Source organism: Lepisma saccharinum, chromosome 17, assembly GCF_977018435.1.
Source record: "Lepisma saccharinum chromosome 17, izLepSacc3.1, whole genome shotgun sequence".
In the NCBI taxonomy this organism is placed as follows: Eukaryota; Metazoa; Arthropoda; class Insecta; order Zygentoma; family Lepismatidae; genus Lepisma; species Lepisma saccharinum.
In genome coordinates this window covers 11,413,451-11,436,402 of record NC_139245.1, presented here as the reverse complement: position 1 = coordinate 11,436,402, position 22,952 = coordinate 11,413,451, and the positions used below count along the sequence as shown (strand labels likewise).

At 38.5% G+C, this 22,952-nt stretch overlaps 1 protein-coding gene across 4 annotated transcripts in view; it reads right to left on the bottom strand.

The window, feature by feature from the left end:
• grh (grainy head) overlaps positions 1-22,952 on the bottom strand; it is a 446,442-nt gene that overhangs the window by 34,783 nt on the left and 388,707 nt on the right. For all 4 annotated transcript variants that reach the window (XM_083138915.1, XM_083138919.1, XM_083138917.1 and 1 more), the window contains exons 7-8: positions 17,012-17,106; positions 7,279-7,335 (exon numbers count right to left, since the gene is read on the bottom strand). In XM_083138915.1, coding sequence (XP_082995041.1) covers positions 7,279-7,335; positions 17,012-17,106 — 152 coding nt within the window. The remainder of the gene's footprint in view (positions 1-7,278; positions 7,336-17,011; positions 17,107-22,952) is intronic.

Here is a 22,952-nt window from a genome sequence, read left to right as displayed (position 1 = left end):
ATCACTCTACAATGATGTTCAAGAAATTGTTTGTTTCATGCCCACTTTAGGCTCAGATGGATTAATCGGTAAGGGACCCACTGTGTAATGTGCCTCAACCGAAGATCTAACCAGGGATCCTTTGAACACGATGCATTACTATTACACCCCAGTGAACATCAACATGATGATGGACAAACTCTCTTCACATCTTAGCAGACCGTACCTCATTTATCTAAGGTATTTGGGCTTTATATAAAGAAGCTGCCTAAAAACACATTCAAAAATAGGAATTATTAAGGATTGTATTGTTCTACAAGGTTCCGCAAACAACACTGACTCTCATTGACCAAAGATTCACCCAAGACAGCAACGGCGTTGATATATCACCATAGGTGGTACTGTACGAAGAATCCAAACGAAAGAAGTTTCGCTAGCTCTGAATACGTTTACATCTTCCTCCTCCTTGGTTGTTCCAAGCAAATCCTTACGAAGCTGTTAAGTTCCGATTGAAGATACTTATAAGTGGAAAATCATGTAGCGCAGGGTGTGGCAGAAATAGCCTGTCAGATAGCACAGCGGTGCTCTGAAAATTAAGACATCCTGGGGTTTGAGGCATGCCTTGGGGTATGGATTCCCCTGCTTCTAAAGCCAGCGACGCTTATGTAGCACATGGACTGTTGGCCTGAATTTATATTAATATCGAGCTCTTGGAAGACAGTTGAAAGAACAAATTAGGTTTATACAAATTAGACCCCGGTTGCAGATATATTTGGCATACAACCTAAAAAGTTGTTGGCAGAATGGGTTTACGATCGGCTTGAACCGCTGTTGGTTTCGAAGTTATTTCTGGTTCGTTGGCAGCATACTAGAGGTGGGTGTGTTGGGTGTGCGTGAGCAACCAACAATTGGTACAGTTCTAGACACCAGTGACATTCAACTTCATTCTGGAAAGGGATTTGACTTGCCCGTACATACCTATTACGTCACACAATAATTTAATCGGAAAAGTCTTCCTAAGAGCATGTGCTGAATTGGCACTAGGATATTAGTTTTTGTGTGCATGCAAACGAATTAAAAAAATGGATGATAACCAGTGCACGATAGCGTTCATATATAATTACACAGTCAACTTTTGGACTTCCTCCATAACAAAAACTGGTAAAGTGCCATTTCTTATTGCGTTATGTAGATTTCCGATCACCGAGGCGATTTCAAGCTCTAAATTAATAAGTTAACACACGGACCTTTACAATTATCACATTGCAGTTTGCACGAACTTTGAGAATAACTGAAGACATGTACATTCACTCCCTCATGTATTCTTTTTCTTGCTGGATACAGAGGTGTGTGATTGTTTATATTAACAAATTACTATTGCGTGAATATGCGTTTCAAATCTATTGTGCACATAGGTGTAACAAACGTGTGTGAATCTAATTTGATCTGGTAATTCATAGTAGAAAGATGTTTATTAAAATTCCTTACAATGGTACTTCTGATTCAAGAATACCTCTTCTCTAGGCAGTTCTAATCTTTTACAGAAAATATAGATAATAACAAATGGGCATCTGGGGACCAGGGCTGAAAAGATTGTAAGTCCCATATGGCTTTGTAAAAAAGAGATTAGCATCTAAACACTTAAGCTGCTTATTTTTATACCGCGGCACCGTCAGTTTCGTGGTAAATCTGTGACCCATGATAACTTACGTTTCCCAAGATCAAACCGAATGTCAATTTGGTGTGAACTGGAACCCATTTTTTTCAGTGAATACCCAGTTCCCTTCGACCACTGCGAATCTCAAGTTCATGCCGACATGGGGAGAGTTCATAATTGTATTATACTTCGACTATTTTTTTTTCTCCCGCTGCTTTGGCGAAAAAAGTGGCACTTTTTGCCAAAAAAATCTTTCACCGTTCTTCATTGGGGTGCCTTTATTGTTCACGAAGCTGCTTACCATAACAAGAACATCCTGCGATGCCAAGATTTCGGCAGTTCCTCATTTTAATGGGCAAAAAAGGTAGAAGGAACTTTTTGAGAATGATGGAAAGTACCGTGGGAGAATAGCGAAAACACATTTTTTTTTCTGTTGAAAAAAGAAATGTTCCCTCCTCCTCAGGTATGGGGGACAGAAAGGGCAGGGCGATGCATCGTTCTGAAGAAGCAAGCTGTCTTCCATCTGCGCCCATTCTATGCGATTTTTTCCAGATTATGGAAGAAACCTTGGGAGCTGTCTTTGCGAACGGACTGGTGAAGAATGGCTAGGAGGTCAAACGGCAGAATTAAGGTAAACTGGCAACACCTCTCCCAGTGATATGGCCGCAAAAGTTTCAGCTGCCTGCGACAGTGATGTGCGAAAAGCTCTGTTTTGCCGTTACGTATACAATTTACGTTTTAACGTCAACTTTGTTTTTCAAAGTGAGAAAGTATACAAAATTATCGTTACTGAAGAAGGTCAAGGGTATATTGATGGAAGTCCATCGTTTCCAAATTTGAACGAATGCAAGTTCGGAAAGGTTTAAAGCGAGAAAAAAAATTAACAATCACTTAGCCAGAAATTGTACACGTAGATTATAATATTCCTAGCGCCCTGATGAAGCAAGCAGAGCTGTAGGCTAACGAGGCCCTGGCAGATGGAGCCACGATCAGAATAATCGTATAAAACAGTAAAATTACCCCTTTAAGGTTTCGGTATAGTTTTCTTGAATTGATTGATTTGGTCAATTCGTTTTTCTTCCATTTTTGGCAAATCGCGAAGATTCGGATGTGCGATGATATGATGAAATTGATGAAGGGCCACTCACCCATGCCCAGCCTGACCCGGGAGCCCTGCCGTCGCAGCGTGTTGTGCTAACCATTCCGCCACGGAGGTCGGCCCATTTTCTTAAAGAGCAGCCGCCACGTTGGCAGCATACATTGAGTAGTCGACTCACGATGTACCTCCTGACGGTTCAGGGTTCGAGTCCAGACCTGAACAAATAATCATCCTCATCGTAGCGATTAGCCTAAAGAGGCAGGAAAACGACACAAAGCAAGGAAATACCACTATCCTTAAGAGATATAAAGTTTTCTGAGCACGACAACCAATAAGTGCTTTTAGCAAGGTAATGATTCCTCCCTGTACCTTACAATCTCACATAGCCTGGAAACAGCCGAACACCAACAACGCGATTCAGCAACCTTTTGCGCCAATTCAATCAACTCCGCCATTTTGATGAAACAAAATACGCCCACGTCTCGTCTTGGGAAAGCTGCAGTTTTTTTCCCCTGCATGAAGCTCTTTGTCCCTTGAGTTCTGTGAAGTACATTGATCCGGCTTAGCTTCTGCGCAGATGTGGCAGATCAATTCGAAGATTTTAACGCATGTACAGTCAGGTAATCTGACAGCCTCAACGAGGCAGAAACGGCCAAGTTGACACATTGCAAAAGGAGTAAGAACTGGCCCTCCGAGCAAAAACTTGACGGAACTTTGCTTCAGAAAGCGTACATGTCAATCCCGTTCATGTGTGATTAATCCGCAGATGGAGGACTCTCTCTCTCTCTCTTAAAAGAACAGTAAAAAAACCTGAAGACGTCTAGGCGGATTCTACAGTTGAGATCTTGAGACGCCATTACGGAAGTGTCTTCTCAAATATAGGCTAAAGCTTGTAAGGCGTTATTCTTTTCTCTTTGTGAGCAGAAACCTGTTGAAGTAATCAGAATCTTCTGACTTCATCATAATTATTCCAATAGTTTCACAAACTGTATAACATTACCTTTCAGACAGAAGGAATGTTATAAGTTTTGCTGGAACTACTGGTGAGAATTACAAAATTTCTTCAGAACTGCTGTATAAGCTTCAGAGGAAAACGATCCAAAATTGGCGTCAATGCAATTCGCACTTTTATCCTTAGAACTCCTGCGTTCCGAACTACTATGTACACTCGGCTACCAAAAAGAGTCACGATTTGTTGCAGGAATAGATTTCCAATAGTTTTTTTTTTACGTAATCTGAATCCCCTCCACACACACCCCCAGGTGTTTCACTGTTTTGCTGTAAGCACAGTACACATGGCGCTCACCATCAAACTCCGAATGACCCCCACTGTAAACATTTCCGGATGTTAGTTTTGGTAGGTTTGTGCATTTAGGGGGAAAAATTCACCCATGTCATTAATTATCTCTAAATGTTCTTATATGTTTCTTTGCTTGGGAACATCATATATCTAAAATGGATGAGGTTTTATATAAAAAATAAATAAATAAATGTTCCATACGATTTTCATGTTACTAAGATTAAATTGGGACTGTGCAACGTTTGAATCACCTTTTCTCACACTGTTACGGATTCGAACCAACTTGATAGTGTCATGGTAACTACAGAGTAGATATGTATGGAATTAAACTCAAATATTTATTACCATATTCCATCATGCACATCATTCATCTCGTACAAAATTCCTTGAGAATCATCAGTGCTAAGTCCACTTCCTGTGCAGTTAGGCTAATCGGGACTGGACTTACAGTTTAAAGTGGAATGAGAGCCACTGCAGTCGAACTGGAGAGTCGATAGCAATTCTAGAACAAATTACGTCATCAATGTGTATCTATTTCAATAAAACATCAGCACGGCAATAAATTCTCCAATATTATCAAAATATTGGTTTGCAGCTGCGAGTAGTATCGTGTCATAAACCCAGGCAATATATTGCACGCAAGATTTCTTTTCCGCCGCACATTTGTAACTCTGCGTGACACACATGGTAGGGCCATTAAGCAGTAAGGCAATATTTAATTATTTCGTTTCAACACATGCATAATTATGCCTCCCCCCTCTTGTACCCTTCAGTGGTGACGTGACGACACCGCTTAGCGTGCATGTCCTTGGAGTAATAGAAACCACCCGAAAATCGCGCTGTATGAATTAATAGCCAACATTGAATCGTTGCAGGTGGAAATTTTTCGAGGCTGACCCCCGGCTGCGATGATACAAGGCTCATAGGCCTCGTGACCGACCAACGAATTATAATGCAACCGAAGAACAGCGTTTCCAAAGCAGTTGCCTTTGTCTTGAAACTCTTCGCAGCGTGCCAACCGCGATTAAGTAAAAATAAGGCACTGGACTTTCCAAGTTGGGTTCCCTGTGGAACAGGACTCCTTTGCCAGCTTGTCCATGATTAGGAACTTGTGTAAGTTAAATAGATAAGCAGATTGACATGCCAATTCTGAATGCACACTGCGGAAGCCTTCAAGGAATATCTTTTTGGTCATGGGAACGACATAGTGGTTGTAGTAGTGAGTTACTGAAATAGGAATTCTAAGGCTTAAGCACAGTCTGAAAAAGAAATGTGCTTTTTTCTGGTGTATTTTTAATCTTTACGGTATTATAAACGTTCAGATTCCTTTAATGAATAGTAAACCTTCTAATAAACATGAATGAATCTATGAGAGATTTGGACATTCTTGTTGAAAAATTTGCAACAATTCACAGTTTGAAATATCGACCCTAAATCATAACAGCCTTGAAGAAAGCTTTGCACAAAAAGTTGCAATTGGAAGTTAGTTGTGCTGGACACAATTCCTTCAATAATGATTGATTGATTTGGTGTTTTAAGTCCACTTTATGTACAGTAAGGCTAATCGGGATCCGAACCACTGTGCCATGTGCCTCCACCGGGTATCGAACCCAGAACCCGGTGTTACAAGGCAATGACGCTACCAATGCGCCATCGGGGAGGCTCTCCTTCAAAAATGAATAATGCACATACTTGATATCAGTTGAATAACGGTGAGAAGGAAATATGCTGTAGAAATGTTCCATATTCTCATTCTAATCTTCAGATGCAAGACATAAGAGAGTCACATAAATAAAGAACCCAATGAACAAACAAATCAAAATATCCATTCCCTAGATATGCTATAGTCAGGACGGAATCAATACGTAAAATGGTTTTGGACTTCTGTTAGCTAAAAATGACTATAGATCATCCGATTCTAAATAATTTCCTATATCTTTCTGCATGTTCACTGATCTTGAGTTCATTGGTCCACATTTCCCGCTCATGTTCTCTCTTGTACCCAATACTCTTTCGGGTATACATTGTTCGGTTTCAAAATACCTCATACCCCATGGGAAGTTAGGAGATAAACATTGGAACAGCACATTGCTGCAAGGGTGAATAAGGACGACAATGAAGTATGGTCATAGTGTACAAAAAAGGGTTACCTTGTCACAGCACATTTGTTGGCTGAAGTTATCTTCATACTTGGCAAATGCCGTCCAAGCTAAGACATTTTATTTGTTACAGGAGTGAAGAAATTGTCCATTTCGTAAATGGACACAATAAACTTGCTCAAAATTTAATCGCGCATATCTATCCGTTGATGATTTACGAGGTATCGGTCGTATTTGTAGACTTTGCTTATTTTATGGTGCGTCACTAGAAGAAACCACAAGGATATTAGGATCAACACTTTTGTGCAACAGAGCTTGGACCACGATGTTACGTTGTTTAGAGTTCACAAAAATGGTGGGGTGAAAAATGCTACAGACAGAGCTGGCACAATATTCACCCAGTTGAACCAAAACACTTGCATGTGTAATTAATAATTGGAAACATAAGAAATCAGAAGTACAAAATGCTGCTGACGCTGAAACAATTCGCAATTATAGTTGGCAGCACTGTGCGAATCTGTTTCAAGGGTTGGTAGTCCTGCAGGCAAAGAATAGGGGCTCTCGTGATACGCACCACCATCAAACAACATGCAGTAGCTGGATGCTAGAGAATTGATTTCTTTTACCGTTGAACTCGAGGGTTAATTTCGTTTTATTGCCATGTTATTCTGCTAAATTGTACAATAGCATTTTGTTGTCGAATGCAACTCGAGAAGACTGAAAAACCTACTGCTCGCATGCACTTTTACAAGAAACAAATCGACAGCGGTTTGCACAGCAGAGGCCAGGTGTGGTATTTCGTGCAAACAAACTAAGATTATATTAATTCACTACTGCTCACATATTTATAATACCTTGCAGTTATTATTTTTCACAAAGTAAGTGCTTGTGTTATGTAATCTTAGCACATCTAACATTCGAAGTGTTTCACTATATTATTAACTAATATTCTAAGAATTACGCCGCAAGAGAGTTGGCTACGTGACAGATTTAGCACTTTTTTTATCGCTTTTTACTTCAATATTCACATCAGTGTGTGTGGTCTTAATGTAACCTTGGTATTTTAGACCAAAGCTAGGCTAAGACATTCGTCAGTTGTCAGTATATGTGCATGAGAAAAGACGATGTATAAAAAGGAACTTACCTTAACTCCTTTTTGACTGCTGAAATCCGTACTAAGGCACTGAACCGCTACGTTTATCTGAAAGAAAGAAAATTCATATCAGTCACATTCTTGAAGCTAATTACTCTACAGTTTAGTGAGGCAAAAACTTGAGATATTTTTTTTTAAAAGCACATTTCTATTTCGAGATATCACGTCTCTATTCTCCTACTTAAGTTAAACGCGAGGAATATAAATATACACTATTGCCTCAAAACACAAACATAGTAATGTTAATCTGTGTTAATTTGGTAATAATTATGTAAAATGGTATGATCTAAACGTTTGGATAGCTAACTTCAGAAATGAGTTTTAAATCTTCTTTCACAATAAAGATGTTAGTTGTTCATTCGTTCGCAGCCATAATAATCATATAAGTATGAATTCCCGGATGTGAGGAAGGGGAGGGGGGATACAGTCCCGGGCCCTCATCTGCAAAGGGTATCTATCCACTGGGAATAATTGCTTTGAGAAGGTCCACAAAATGGGTGGAAAGGGTATATTTGAAATGTGGGGAAAATATTAGAAATATAACTAACCGTCTGACAATTTGTTCTAAAAGTTGTAGCTGAAATTGTACAATCGGGGAGGAGGCGAAGGAAAGCTGACGATGATGTTTGTCCCGGACTATATAAATCCAAGTAAATGTGACGTAATATTGTCTACACCCACAATTAAAAGATAACACAACACTGATGAACTACGTTCAAATATAAGACAAGCCACAAGTGAAAGTTTTAAAATTGTGTAAGTATTAGTTCATTTTGCAAAAAATCTAAGGAAGAGTTGTAGTAATACGCTTTTAACATGGACAATCACGTAGGAAAATAGCGGGACTTCTAATCATGTAGTTTCGACAGACCCAGATACATACGGAAGAGGCATTGCTGCAGGGAGGTCAGCTGTGGGATAACGTCATTGGCCATCCATAGGATCTAGTGATCTTGCCTAAGTGGACAACGCCTAGTAATCTATTACTTCCCACACTCCTTTACCAGAAAAACGATTTGCGCTGTGTGGTTCAAAAAGGTAAGCTAGGCATTGCAGATAACTCTACAGAGTCTGCAATGTAGTAAGTAGAAAAGTCCGTTACACGGTTTAAATTTATTTACATACTAAAAAAAGACAATAATGATAATGTATCACCAGTCTTCGAAATCACACTGTCTTGTTAATAGAAAAGTTAGCTAGTTTGTTACTCTTCCGCCTAACTAGAGTAATATGTAAAGTGTGGAATTTAAAACAGAATACTTATGCTATGACGTCAATTCTCTTGTATAATATTACAAATGGTTATTGACTAACCTGTAAAGAGATGGTTGTTGCTTAGATATTATGGCGTATGTATGATGTTTTGTGGAATTTTGACAAGTGGTAATTGAAGTAAGGTTATTCGAGATTAATATTCTTAATACCTACTTCACTGTTTTTGTTTTTAAGTGTAAAGTACATCGAACTGATTTCAATGGAAGGGGTTATTAGTGTTGACCGACAGGAAATCTATAAGATAGTGTGGATGCTTATAATATTTCATCCACTGTCTAAAACATTATCCTAAGTCTGAAGTCTTGTTGTACTCCGCGAAAGGAGTGAAGATTTTACTGCGACAAAGCCTGGTAACGTAACAACTTCAATATTTTCAGGTATACTTTAGCTAAGTCAGTTTCATGTCTTTTTGTTATAGTCATTTCAAAAAAATTGTTCCTGTTCTCTGCAACTTATTTTCCATCAATTGAATTACAGTATAAACTCCTAATGAGAATCTGCTGATGGGGTGCGTGGGAAAAAAATAACATCATTATTCATGATAAAAGCTTTCCATGCATGCGTAATGACATTGTGGGATGAAAGGAAAAAGTAATGAAGAATATAATGAAAAGAGAATGCAAATGAATGCAGGGTCCAGAATAATTCTCCTGGATAGTGTTTCAGTTGCCAAACTTTAGATTTCTGTCGGTTCCACAGCGCTCTTTGATTCTTCTGGGTAAGCAAGCACTTTGGCAATATGTAGCCACAGCAGAGGAATGAACCCTTGAAGCCATACAGAACAGACCAGGATACAAAAAGAATGGAGCAAGCACGACAGTTGCTAACCTGTCTTTACAATCAATAGAACACAATTAGTCTGCAGAGATGCATTTTGCAGTTGGACATTGCAACTCTTGTATAATCTCCACTGTATGTGAATATTACGGCAGCATTTGTGTACAACAAAAAAAGTTAACATCTGCAGTGGCAGGAATTATAACGATCAAAATAGAGTTTCTTGTTTTCTTCTATATTACGTGATAGAGTTCAAAGGGAAGAACTTGGTAGTTGACCCAAGAAGCGTTATACAATGGAATTCAACCATTTACAAATAAACTTGGGATGTGCACAAACCTGAATACACGAAAACTAATGGGTGTATTAAGAATTCGCTAGCTATGCGACAAAAAAGAAGAAAGGATGTGCAGATGTTTTCTGGAATCACGACTGCGGAAGTGGTTCGACCACGCCTTCAAGGGGTGGAGAGAGAAATTAAACATGGTGCCTCACAACCATACATCAAACCACAGCACCATTGTTGTGTCTGCCTTCCTGTCAGCTTCTAATTGGTCTATTTCTTTTATCGCTACCACATATTGACTTCGTTTTCCTCCTTAATCTTGATATTTTAGCCCTTGGCTAATTTGACCGGAGATCATTGGACAACAACAAAGATGGAATTACAGCAAGCGGCATGACAATCAATTTCTGCTGCAGCCCACAATGGCCGCATGAAACCTGTCTTCAGACGACTGGGAGCTGGCTTTTATTACTACTATTAGGATACCTTGCAACTGGACTTCCAGCAGACTGCAAGGGGAAAAAAAACATTACTTTGTCAATGCAGTGTAGAGAACTGACAGCAGTGTTCAATGGCAGTTAAGGTGTGGCTAGCGGCAAGTAGGGCAGAAATCAAGTTGGTATTATATCTTGTTTCCTTTTCTTTTTAAAGATAAATTTACAATTTAAAACTGCGAAAGTATTTATTTTAGCCCTAACGGTTGTTTTCAACTGCACTTAATCAGCTGAATCACCTTAATAAATGTGAATAGATTACTTTAAAGTGTAGTGGATAAAATTGTGCTACCAAGTTTGACATTTCATGAAAAAGGCTGCACGGAAATCAACATTTTTTTAAAAAAATGTTGTGCTGTGCCGTAAAATATGAAGTGATTGTATTGTGAATTCTTCAGCGAAATTCCTAAGATAATTTGAATTTTAAGATGTGGACAGATCACATCCAAATCACGGAAAATATTTTTATGCTGGTTCATGAAAATATTAGTGTTCAAGCAACAGTTAAATTAACACCTACCTTTTACAAATTCGAAAATGATACCGGATTTCAATAAAATATAACTTCAGTTTTTAAAGGGGCGTGTCAGTCACGAGCATCAACTAAAAATAGCAGCTATTAGAAAAACTGGTTGCACTTGGCTAATATCCACAGTTACATCATGAACAATTATTGCAAAACGCATCAAAAAAATATCCCGTACAGGTTTGAAACCAAGGATAATTGGCAGTTAAAATTCGTCCAATTAATAATGACTACTACCAGTGAACGCTTATTGCTAGTCAATTTCGCATTTTTAATTGACCAATGGTAATCTTGGTTCTTTTGGTATAACCATATCTTTTAGTTCAACAGCGAAGATATTTCGACTGGTTGCTAATTTGTTTTTTCTTCTGCAAAATTATATCGACCCTCTTTGGCAACAATTACGTCGTCTCCATTAATGGTGGCTGCTACTGATTGTAGAGTTGAGGCAGAATTGAATGAAGTTGTGTGGTCAGAACAAGTCTGTTTTCGGAACTCCCTACGACGTTCTTCAATGAAAACCATGAAGATAGTCCAGCAAAAATTGATACATAATGTGACTGTGAGGCACAAGGGGAAGCGCCGTTCGTTAGTTTCCTTTGATATTTGGCAGTTGATGGACCTGAAGGTCGAATGGGTCAGAAATGGGCATTAATCTTGTCAGCAGACGTGCCTGCATGACGCATCCACCACTTACCTAACCTTTGGAGGGAGTCTGTCGCATTAGTTAATTCGGCTACCGTTCAATCTTGCACGTGGGGAAAAAGAAAATGACTCGTACCTTCAAGATAGCAGCCAGGAATATATGACAAATGCGTTTGTCGTGAATCTCCCAGCAGGAAATGCTTACTTTGCTCGACAATAATACAGTGTTTAGCAAGAGTGTAAGTATTGTTTTCTTAAACCTGCTTGTATATTTGACAATAATTACCACTTGTTTGGTTTACGACAATTTTGTTTCTAGTTTTCTTTAACCTTTTTTATTGTTGCAACTGCGACTTTCTTGCGTAACTGAGGGACAATTTAAGCCACATTACAGGTCATTAAAAGGTAACAAAAAAAGAACTAATTGCATGTTTATATGCAGTGAAAAAGTACTCAAAGTACGAGTATTATTGTTATAATCTTCGGTGTTATTGAGGGCAGATAGTACAAATTAATTAGGGAAGTCTAATATTGCACACTTAATTATATACCACGTATGCTTTTAGAAGAACCACGAGTTCAGCCAACATGTACAAAACATTTTATTACTTAGGCTACCTCTCTGTATTTTCAACTGTTGTATAAGGAAAAGAGCTTTGTTGTAACAGTCAATAAATAAGTAAATAAATAAATACGTACATAAAATAATCAATGTCAATTTTATAGTATTGGCCCTTTGCTTCCTTTTAGGCTCTCGTTGTTAGGTCTAATAAGACAAGTAGACTGCCAGTGATTCTTGAAATGTAAATTAGCCCTCAAACCAAAAAAGGTGGGCCACCGCTGCTGTATACCGTAGTAACCAAGCATAGGTACTACGTTGTACTTGATTCAAGAGACACATTAAACATTGAAACATTAACGTTTATACACAAGTTCTAGAGTACAACTATTAATAATAAGCTACTGTTATTTATGCACGTACTTCAACTTTCTTTTTCCAGCAATTGTAATTTCAGCATGTAGGGTGTAACAAACTTTATATTTTGCTTCTAATTTGGGTGCAAATGGTATGCTTATTTTGGCTACTTCTAAAGTATTTTCGAATGTACATATAATCCAAGCCAAATTAAAAGTACACTTCGATGCACAAGTGTTACTCGGCAAAATGTCCATGGCTTTCATTAATTTTCTGTTTGGTGTTTCGTTTCAACTCTTAAAACTCACATTGCATTAAAAATAGAATAATTATGGACAATTAACTTTATTCCATGGACATATAAATAGGTACGTTTACCAAGAAATACTTCATTTATCAGCCGAACGCACAAATCACACACATTTATATCGAAACACGGTTAGGGGAGGGAAATGTTTGAAAACTTTAATCTTTAAGCCGTTAACCTTCAAGGCTAGTATGAACTTTCTGCAACAGCATACGGAGCTCTCCTTCATTAAAGCACAGACTATATAGGTAGATTTCGTTCTGAGAACTTATCACGTATCAGACAAATTTGGCCAAAAGAGAACTCGGTAGGCGACCTGTCAGCGGTTGAAATTCAATTCGGCCCAAATATCTGCTGAGTCAGGACAATTATTGTTGCAGCTTAGCTGGTGTTCAACCACCTTTAAATTTATCGCCTGCGAGCTAACAGCAGAACATGAGTCGGAGGTGTAGCTGTCACACGATGACCAAAGCTTGAGAACGTTTCAATTTATCCTTCCAACGATCTAAGCATTGGCTTCCTACACAGACATCTAGAACCAGACTAGCAAATATGTATTCACACAGATGATGCTTACATATGCACGCAAGTAGTGATGATGTTCATTGTGAATCGATTCAAAATATTGATGGAACTCGCAGGTTTACTAGAAGGTAATTTAACAACTCAGTGTATTTGGTGTCCATGTTTACTTGATTTTGCCATATGTTTTGCGGCTGGAAAGTTACCATTGATTATAAATCACTTTTCGGAGCTGATTCAGTCAGCTGTCCATCACTAACTTCATTCACTTTTATTTGCTTTGTGTGAACGTTACAGAGCGTTCGTTGGCAGTCATTATTCAATTCCTGAACCTCACGTTGCGAAAAACAAATGAATAAAAGACCACAGTTTGAGTTCATGAAGCTTTGTGCATTAAATGTGTGTGTGTGTGTGTAAAATTTCACTTAAAGTGCCCCAAGAACTCTTTGTTTCAGCGATTTATAGAAATTGTTGTATATGATGGTCTACCATTCGGTCTCTCCTCAGCTGGGAAGGACAATATTAATTTATAACTGATTTTTTTTTTCAGAATTGAATGAAATTTGTGAAGATTAATTGTTTGATGAGAAGTCCCATACAGCACACAAATATCCAGGAGACGTCTAATGGACGTCTTCTGGATATTCGTGCCGAAATTCTGGATATCCATTGAATGTCCCGGAATGTCCAGTAGACATCCATAGGACGTCCCCTGGATATATCCATACGTCCGTCTAGGGGACATCCATAGGATATCCAGGAAGGATGTGTTGTGGACATTCTGTGGATCATTTTTGAACATGTTTTGGAGATTCTGTGGATCATTTTTGAACATGTTTTGGACATTCTATGGACATTCAGCCAGTGATGTTCCCAAGGGAGCATGAGGTCATAACTCCTCTTGGCTTATTTTTCTATAAGAAAACGTAAAAGGGCAAAATATGACTGACTGCCAAAGAGAAAGCAAACCCCACCCGGGTATAATACCCACAAGGCAAATGTAACCATTTGTTCGAAAGTTAAAAATTCTATATTCCCATCACAATATTCCCTTCATAATAATTTGTTTAGGATCAAGTGGAAAGAAACGCAAAACAATATAAACCTAGTTAGTTGCGTGAATAGTTAATAATGTCCATCCATGCCCTTATGTGAAAATACTTAAATTCCCTTTTAAAAACGAACCAAGTGATTTTATGTGCGTGACCCATGCATCTTCATGGCACCAGTCAACCAACCACGCATGTTGAACCCGAGGATAAAATCCCATGGGGAATACAATCCGTGTAAAGCATGTTTGTACGTATCAAACGTAGGGATAGGAAGAGAGAGGGACAGAGCAGGGGAGATTAGACGAAAGGTAAATTAACTTGTCATGAGCATGACATCAGCACATTTCTCCACCTTTTGTTTTTAGTAAACTTCATTCCCTCCACTTGATCTGTACACGTTATATAGTATTCCTTGTTGCCTTGCTATCTTGTTTCCATTGTACTTCCCAGATAACATCTTTAGCCTTCCAGCTTACACGGTTTTTCTACGCGGCCATGCTTTTTTTCACTGGATAGCATACCTTAACTTGAAAGCAAATGGATGGGCTGCTTCCAATGGTGTATAATGATTTTAATCAGAGAGGGGGTTGGGGGAGGGGAGGCTGTAACTACTTTACGGTTTACACGTGGAGGCAAATTCCTATGATTGTTACTTCATTTTGTTCCCATAATTATAACTGTTTATTTTCCTCTTCTATCTGCAAATTTGTCATAATGTCATAATTTTTGTTCTTTTCTAATGTTACTACATCGGTAGACTGATTGATTATTAATTCAATATCACTATATAATGATTTTTTTTAAGATAATATATTTTTTTCTTGGTTGGGAAGAAATGTATTGGAATACTACAGATTAATTTCCCGACTAATGTGTTGAACAGAAAGCTCGAACTCTAAGACGTATTAAGATTTTATTGTGGTAATAGTGTTACAGCGAACACACGTGATTAAAAATCGAATTCAATATTATGCTGAACGTAATTTTCTCTTTCTCTTTAATTGAGACAATGGGACAGTACCAAACAATCATGATCATGGTTGGATTCAAACCTGGAACCTTCGGTGCTGAGATCTACATATACCTTTTTACGGCGCTCTACCATTGGTCAAAATTAACGTGTTGAATACATACATACTTGGTCTACATATTTCAATCAAATTCCAAATTCTGACTGGTACTAATTACATATTATGCCGCCCTCAATGTGCCACTTAGACTACTGCTGTTCAATTTGCAACAACGATCACTTTTTTTCTTACATACAAGAAATCATTCTAAGAAACGGTATGATATAATCGCACGGAATTCATAAACGACGCCCGAGGCGTCTGAAACATCATCTGAAACACTTGCATAAATAAATGTCAGTTGGCGATAAGAAGAGAGCACGCACATAACACCACATTCTGTGGGTGAAAAAAGAAAAGGATGAAACCGAGTGCTGGATTTCCGGGTGTTAATTAATTCTGTTTGGCGAAAGGGTGTTGAGGAATACTAACGAAGGAAGACGGTTCCGAAGGTAAAAAGTGATCAGTTGTGTGGGGGGGGAACCAAGGAGAATATATGATTTACTACCACGCAGAGCGAACTGGATACTTAGGGGATAAAAAATAGGCAGGAAAAGATCGCAGAAGTGTACGTACGACACACATTATGTGGCCATTTTGGTGGATTAATGACATACTTATGTTACTGTAGCTTGTAATTAGGAGCAGGAGGGTCCGAAAAGCTGTTTTGCAGGCCTTTAAACTCCTTTTTTACAGCATAGACTGCGATGTATGAGCACAAGACTACCATGAGCAGTATTCTGTAACCGGTAGATGCTCTTCTGCATAGCTCAAGGTTATGAACATCCAGTGATTATCTCCCTTTCCAGATCAAAGTTCAGAGCAAGCATTTTTTTTATTTGAATTCTTACGTGTTAGTGCTCCGATTTCACCATCTTATTACGTCAATAGCTGTTGATATTTAATTGATTTCAAGCTTCGTCCATTGTTCTTGCACTCTTCAAGGTTGTGCCTGAAAAGATTGTGATGTGCACGTCTTTTACATTTGACGTCAAATAGATAGCGATTCCTTCGTGTTAACCTCTTTCGAGCTTAAAAATGACAAGTGGCACTCATGCATATCGACGCTGAAAAAATGTGCGTCACTCATCCTTGCTGCTAATATTCTGCAAAGAGGATTTAGTGATTTCAACGCGCGACTGGAGATCAAGAACCTGACAGCCACTAGAAAAAAATGAACATCGGGCGAAAAGAAACCCAAGATGACGTAAATGATAGAAAACAGTACCGAACTCAGAAAAAGCTTACGAAGCACTGCGTTTCTTTGACAATAAAAAAGCAAATGAAGGTCATATTCACGAGATCTGATATCTCGTTTCAAACAACTTGAGCTTCGATTTCAATTAAATCCTGAACAGAAATGTTTAACCAGATAAATCTAGTACGAGACTAGAAAGTCTACTCGGCCAACTTGAATCTTCTGTATCTTTAGTCAAAATGAAAATAAATGTCTGATGAAAGGAGCGTGTGTTCTCCTGAAACGTCACAAAGAAAAACTGTTTTCTTATGCTTGTAATAACCGTAAACTACAAGAAAATAATTGAATCTTCAAGCTGACTATTCTGTGAAGTTTGTTTGTAATAATGAATCACTGTGTTTTTAACTATTTTTTTTCACTAGTAATACAAATCTTCCTCATTCTTGAATTATGATTATCTTAATCAGTTTATCACTAGATGCCTGCGGTTCTAACCACAAAAATAGATTTGACATGGATTAATATGGGAGGTGCAATATTGTGGCAATTATTTTAATTTTAATTGTCCGGTTTGTTATGTACCTACTTGATTATTCGTTCTCGTGCTTATGAGAAGTAAGAAAGATAAAATTGTACAACTTCTAATGTTATCTTACCTTAGCTGAACTCTCCAGTGGATTCCAGTACACTGCTATGGCGTTGTGCGCAACTTCTTCGATGCAACCGACGAGTCCAACGCTGTTTTTCGTATCTGCAATTACAGAAAGATTATTGTAAACTTATGCATATAGGCTTATATTAATGAAGCCTGTAAGAAACGTATTATTCTCATACAATTTTTTAAATACTACATTTAACTAGATCAAGATAAATGTGCATACACTAAAAGGTATATTAAAACTAAATTAATTCCATTCCGAAAAATATTAGATGTACAATTTGGATACAACTAAGAGGAATAAATACTCACCTATCTGGTTCATCCTTAATTATGCGTGCATGAGAAAAAGATGAGTAACATTAATTTCCCATAATTATTACACAGCAACAAGATACCATATCGTTATATATTAAATAACAAACACACAGACACAAGTGCACGAGTACAAATATGAAATGATTTAACAGGAAATCAGACATTTTGTGGTTATTTTTAGAAATATTCAAGCCTTTCTCAATAGGAACACACAACTATTTTTATCTCATATAAAAAAAGGTAAAAAAAAGGTAAAGTGTTCCCCTGTGCATAGCACCACGCCATGAAGGCGTATAGGGGGTGTGAGGGTAACGCCCCACACTTTCTTGATCCGGTCGATTAATAAATAAAATGTCATTTAATATAATGTCATAAGTAAAATAAGATTTATGCGTACTATGTAATCTGATACATATCTGTGCTAAATATCTACTACAGTCAGGGTCGAAAACAAACAAAAAAAATAGTTTTGCAGCCTTGCACGAAATTCCTTCACATGTTTTCTGGATTTGCGAGTGGTTTGCTACATTTAGTTAGATATGTATGATCTAATGTAATTATTAAATTTTACAGACAATACTACTCTTTAATACTTGCAAGTAATGAGGGTTACTTTAACATCAAGATCATTTTGTTGCTTGTCGATATCTTGACTTTGTCCAAGCATCTGTGAACATCAGCTTTTGGTCTAGAACTGTTGCGAGAACTTGCGAGTAAAGTTAACTGTTTGCAGCAGAAGTTTCCACAGATTACAATGAGTTTTTTCACTCATGTGATCCGAATTCCAACAGTTGGAATCAATAATTGAGCATTAGAGACATTCGAAATCCAAATACACAGAATACTCGGAGTTGGACCTACAGTTGAAGTACAATATACTGTGTGCAAATTATGGATATTCATAGCGAATGCAACCCACAGACTACAATGCTACCATGAAGATTAACAGGTTTATATTAACGGGGTTCAGTATTCCAGACGATGAGAAAAGGAGTGGCCAAATTTATGACACGCGAACTGCTCGTTTCAACAAAGCTATACATTAATGACTTTATCAGAAATAAAATTTCTTGAGTTCTCGGTTTACCACTAGCTACAAAACAGGACTTTGGAAGTTTATGTACTTCATTTTCTTCTACGTTTTGAGGAGAAAAAATCTCTTCAAACGTACCTTCCTAACTCTTTTGGTACTTTATATTACATGTTAAAAGTAAGGAAGTATATATATTTGCGTGAGAAATAATGTATTTACTACATATTCAGTTCTGATTTTCATTAATACCGTAATGTCAGGCCTTCACTGCTGCAAGGAATGCCGATTTTCTTGTGTGACAAAGTATGAAGCTTTGGTAATTTTCACTACACGTTACTTCCGGTTTTGTTACTGTTGTCTACTTGCTCTTTAAATTAACCTTTGGCATCCATCAAGAAGGTCTAACGGAATCCGAGAAACTGTGATAAAGCAACAACTGCCACATAATGATAGGCAACGTGGTGACAAACTCGGGAACATCACGCAGTGAGGGGGAAAAAAAAGGGTAATCACACAGTCGTGTTTGATAGAGGGTAAAAAAAAATAAAAACCAGCAAACCAACGGAGGAGATAATGTGACACAAACACACACAGAACTCTACGTCACGTGACTGTAATGGACCAAAAAAGGGACGGCATTGCACGCAGGTTGCTGGGAGTGCAACAACAGGACACGGAAGATTTGTCGGTGCAGTTAAATGAGCTGCCGTGTCGAGGGCGTGTCTGGAAAGGTCGCACGCAAATTCGGGGCGTGGCTTCTCCCATTCACACAAATCACCCACCAAACTGTGTTGCCAGGCAATTCCTTACAACTTCCGGCAAAAAAGAGGTAGGAAGGGACACTGGGTGATCTGGTAATACTGATTATTTCACTTCTGAGATGCCTGGCATTTTTGTCATTTGTTTGCAATTTCAATTATCTAGCGTCGGTTTTCTACCACCACTGGTTAATCGCGACGAAGCGGATGAATTCGACAAAATAACTTATTGTAATTTGCTTATATTTCTATAGGGCCTCCCCGATGGCGTAGTGGTAAAGTTGTCGTCTTGTAATGAAGGGGTTTCGGGGTCTATACTCGGTGGGGGACGGAGGTACATTACACAGCGTTTCAGATCCCACTAAACTGTAGGTACAGTCCCGATTAGCCTATCTGTTCACAAAGTGGTCTTAAAATCAAAACTTAAAAAACTCAAGCTTATGTTTCTATCATTTTCAGTCTCTTCTGCCTAATCGCGACGATGTGGATGCGTAATAACTGGATGGAATTTGTGGACACTCGGAAAGAAACATTTATGTGTTGGCTGGCACTGAAACACGGTGAGACCGTGAGGGAATGCACATAAGAAACGTCAATGTCCGAGACTCGAATCCAGAATCTTAGCAGTTCAGATGGTTACACATCGAGTTTGCAGTTTCTAGGCTGCTTTCAGGAGGTAACAAATAACCACAAAATATGCTCAATTGCATAATGTTAATCAGAAATAACAAAATATTTGCCTGTGGTGCTATTTTTTTTATTTCTGTGTTGTGTGAAATATACAGTAGATGGCGTTAAGAAATAGTACAATAAAATTTACATCTCTACACACACAAGGCAGTTTAGAGAAAAGCAAATTTACAGTGAAATAAAAACTTCTCCAGTGCATCGAAAGTAAACATGGAAGAGAAAGAGATAAAATATCCAATCTTCGAGAAAAATCTTTAGGCTGCTTCATTAATATCAACATCAAAATAATACATCATATTATCATATACAATAAAGGTGTGCCAGATGTTGGTCGTAATCTGATTTTTTTTGTGCTGTTTTTAATAGCTAATCTCATCAACTAACATACGACGCATTGTATTGGTTTGAAGTTTTTGCATCTAAAGAAGGTACGCATGAAAATGTACTTTCATCTGTAGGGAAGAGATAAAAGAGTAAGAGTCGTAGCTAAAGGGGGGGGGGGGGGAGGGCAAATCCCATTGGCGCCAATCGAGCAAATTAGAGAGAGAGAGTAAACATTGTTTGGCTCCCTATTAAATGTGTTGTCAATTTGCAAAGAAATAGGCTGTGACTTTAGTATGAATATTTGGATGAAAATAATTGAAAATATACAACGATATTTTGTATGTACTGGCAACGTTGCGTGGACTGTAACGTGCAGAAAGACGCTATTGACACGAGAATGTAACCAAACGGTAGGAGAGTGAATCGCACGTCTTTTGTTGAGTGATGTCAAGCAACTAACAATAAAAAAAGCTCGCCTGACAATTATGGCTTTGCTCTTCCACATTCCTGCAAGTTTCATGCATACAAAGTCGCATTCATGAATGGAAAAAATCACGAACTGAATGGTTTCCATCACACAAGCGCGCCCGTGAGCCAAACATTAAGTTTTTTTTTTTGCATCTTACAATCAATTCTGTTCTCATTTTTTTGTTTGCTTGTTTTGGTTTTTGTGTGTTTTCCTCAAGCAGACGGTCACGAACTAAAATAATATATATAATGTCGAAATTCATGGTTTTAGGCAAGAATTTTTTCAGGTCAAATTGATGTACACTTCAAGCCGATAAAATGTCGGGAACCTCCCCAAGCACATCAAAGTGCAGCGTCTGGCAAAATGTTTATTTGATATTTCTTGAGAAAAAGACAAAAGTTTTATAATTCAAATTTGATACTTATTATTGAATAAAAGATCGAAAAACTTTTATTCTCTTTAAATGAATGAAAGCAAAACTGTGATTGCATTTAAATTAAAAAAATAATCAAGAATTTTAAATTGTTTTTGATGAATGAACAATGTAACATTTAGAATTGCTTTAGAATGAAGAAGAAAGAACCATTCTCAATATTTCAGCATAAAAATTCTCAAAGGGGGCATGCTCCAAAACTTATCACACCTATATTACATTTAGTTATGCCATAGTTCCCTTTCCCGATAAAGCTTTTGCTTTAACTGGGAGCACTTGAGTCAAACAACCAATCAGCTTCAGCTACCCATTTCTTAGAAGCTATCTGATTGGTTCTCCTGTTGGCGCGCGAGATAGGCGCAAAGTTTTGGCGGGAAAGGGAAGACGTATTTGTCACGCACCACAGGACAGTAACAAAGAATGGCAGAAAATATAAATTGGCATTTCACGAAACGTCCCGTGGAAGGAATCAATTCGGACCATAATGCCCGGAAATCTTTGTCCATCACTGCGTGCATTGACGATGGGAGGAAATGCACACTACGACGCCCTCGGGGGGAGGGGGGGGGGAGAAATGTGGATTAGTTTCTGCTAGATGTGAATACGCTTGTGGTATGAAGCAGGGACCCAGCCTCCTTTTCGGCTAGCTTGCATGAGACACGTGATTCCTTGGGCGTCCATCCTTCTTTGTTGGACGCACGCAAGTCTGCGTTCTTTTTTTTCTTTATTTCTTTTTGAAATCTTAAAATCTCGCACACCTCCTGGAGCGATGGGAAAGGGGATGGGGTGCGAGAGAGGATAGCATGAATGGCAAATCCTTAGGCTGGGCGAGAACTGAGCTTTTATATAAAGACTGGACATTTTGCTGTTTCCGTGATAGGGATGTTTGGAGGCATATCTCCTCGATGACGGAAGTTTCTGGCTTATGAAAATAACCAGTTCCGTCACGCAAATAGTGTGACATTTGCCAGAACAGAATACAAAGGGCGTTAGGCCTCAAAATGCACATGTGCAAGTTGGTATTTATAGCTCAAATCTATTGTAACCGAAAAGAAATCTTGTAGAGTGCTTGGCTCACAACAATGTTGCAGTGTTCGAATCCCGGCCATAGTAGGGGTATTCTTAAAATTCTTTCCCTGGCTATAACATAACAAACCTTTCCAGTGTGCACCGTTGTGTGCCAAAAAAGAATCTCACGTATGATTGAGCTAAATGCACATGCACTTAAAGAGAAGGAAGACATCTTCAAGAGGAAACACAGCGTGAATGATAGGCACGTCGCCGTCGGCAAAGATCTACAGCTCTATTGATCCCGGTAATCCTGCGATTACCTTCCTTGGCGTAGGAAGACATATTTCATTACGTGTTTCGGGTCACGAACGTCGCGTGACTGAGGTCGACTGCATACCCCATTGATGCATCGGCACGATCGAGCACCGGGTTTTTATTTGTTACGAGCTTGGCATCGCAAATGGTTCGCCGCCTCGACCCCGTAATAGATTCACAGGAACGGTTCTGGTGAGAGATATAAACAGTTCTTCAAGACTCACATGTGTGAAGTTCTGTGCAATCGTTTGTACCTCCTTGAAGATCAAAGGCAGCCTGGATCTTTTTGGCACTTCAGTACGTGACTGAGCAGCTTGCAAGCCTGCCAATGAAGATATGTGAAGATAGGATATTCAGTGACAGAATGGGTGCCCAAAGCCTATGATGCAATCCTTCCACTCTTTCCTAAGACGCCCAAATGCCAGTACACCCTGGACAGCATTTTGCAGACTAACAAAGCTCTGACGTCACTTCACCCACCTAATCTTATCATCACCGTCGCGATTAGCCAAAGGTGGCAGAAAAGAGAAGTAAAATTAATTTATTTGCTTTATTTTACTTCGCTTTTTGTGCCACTTTTGGCTAATT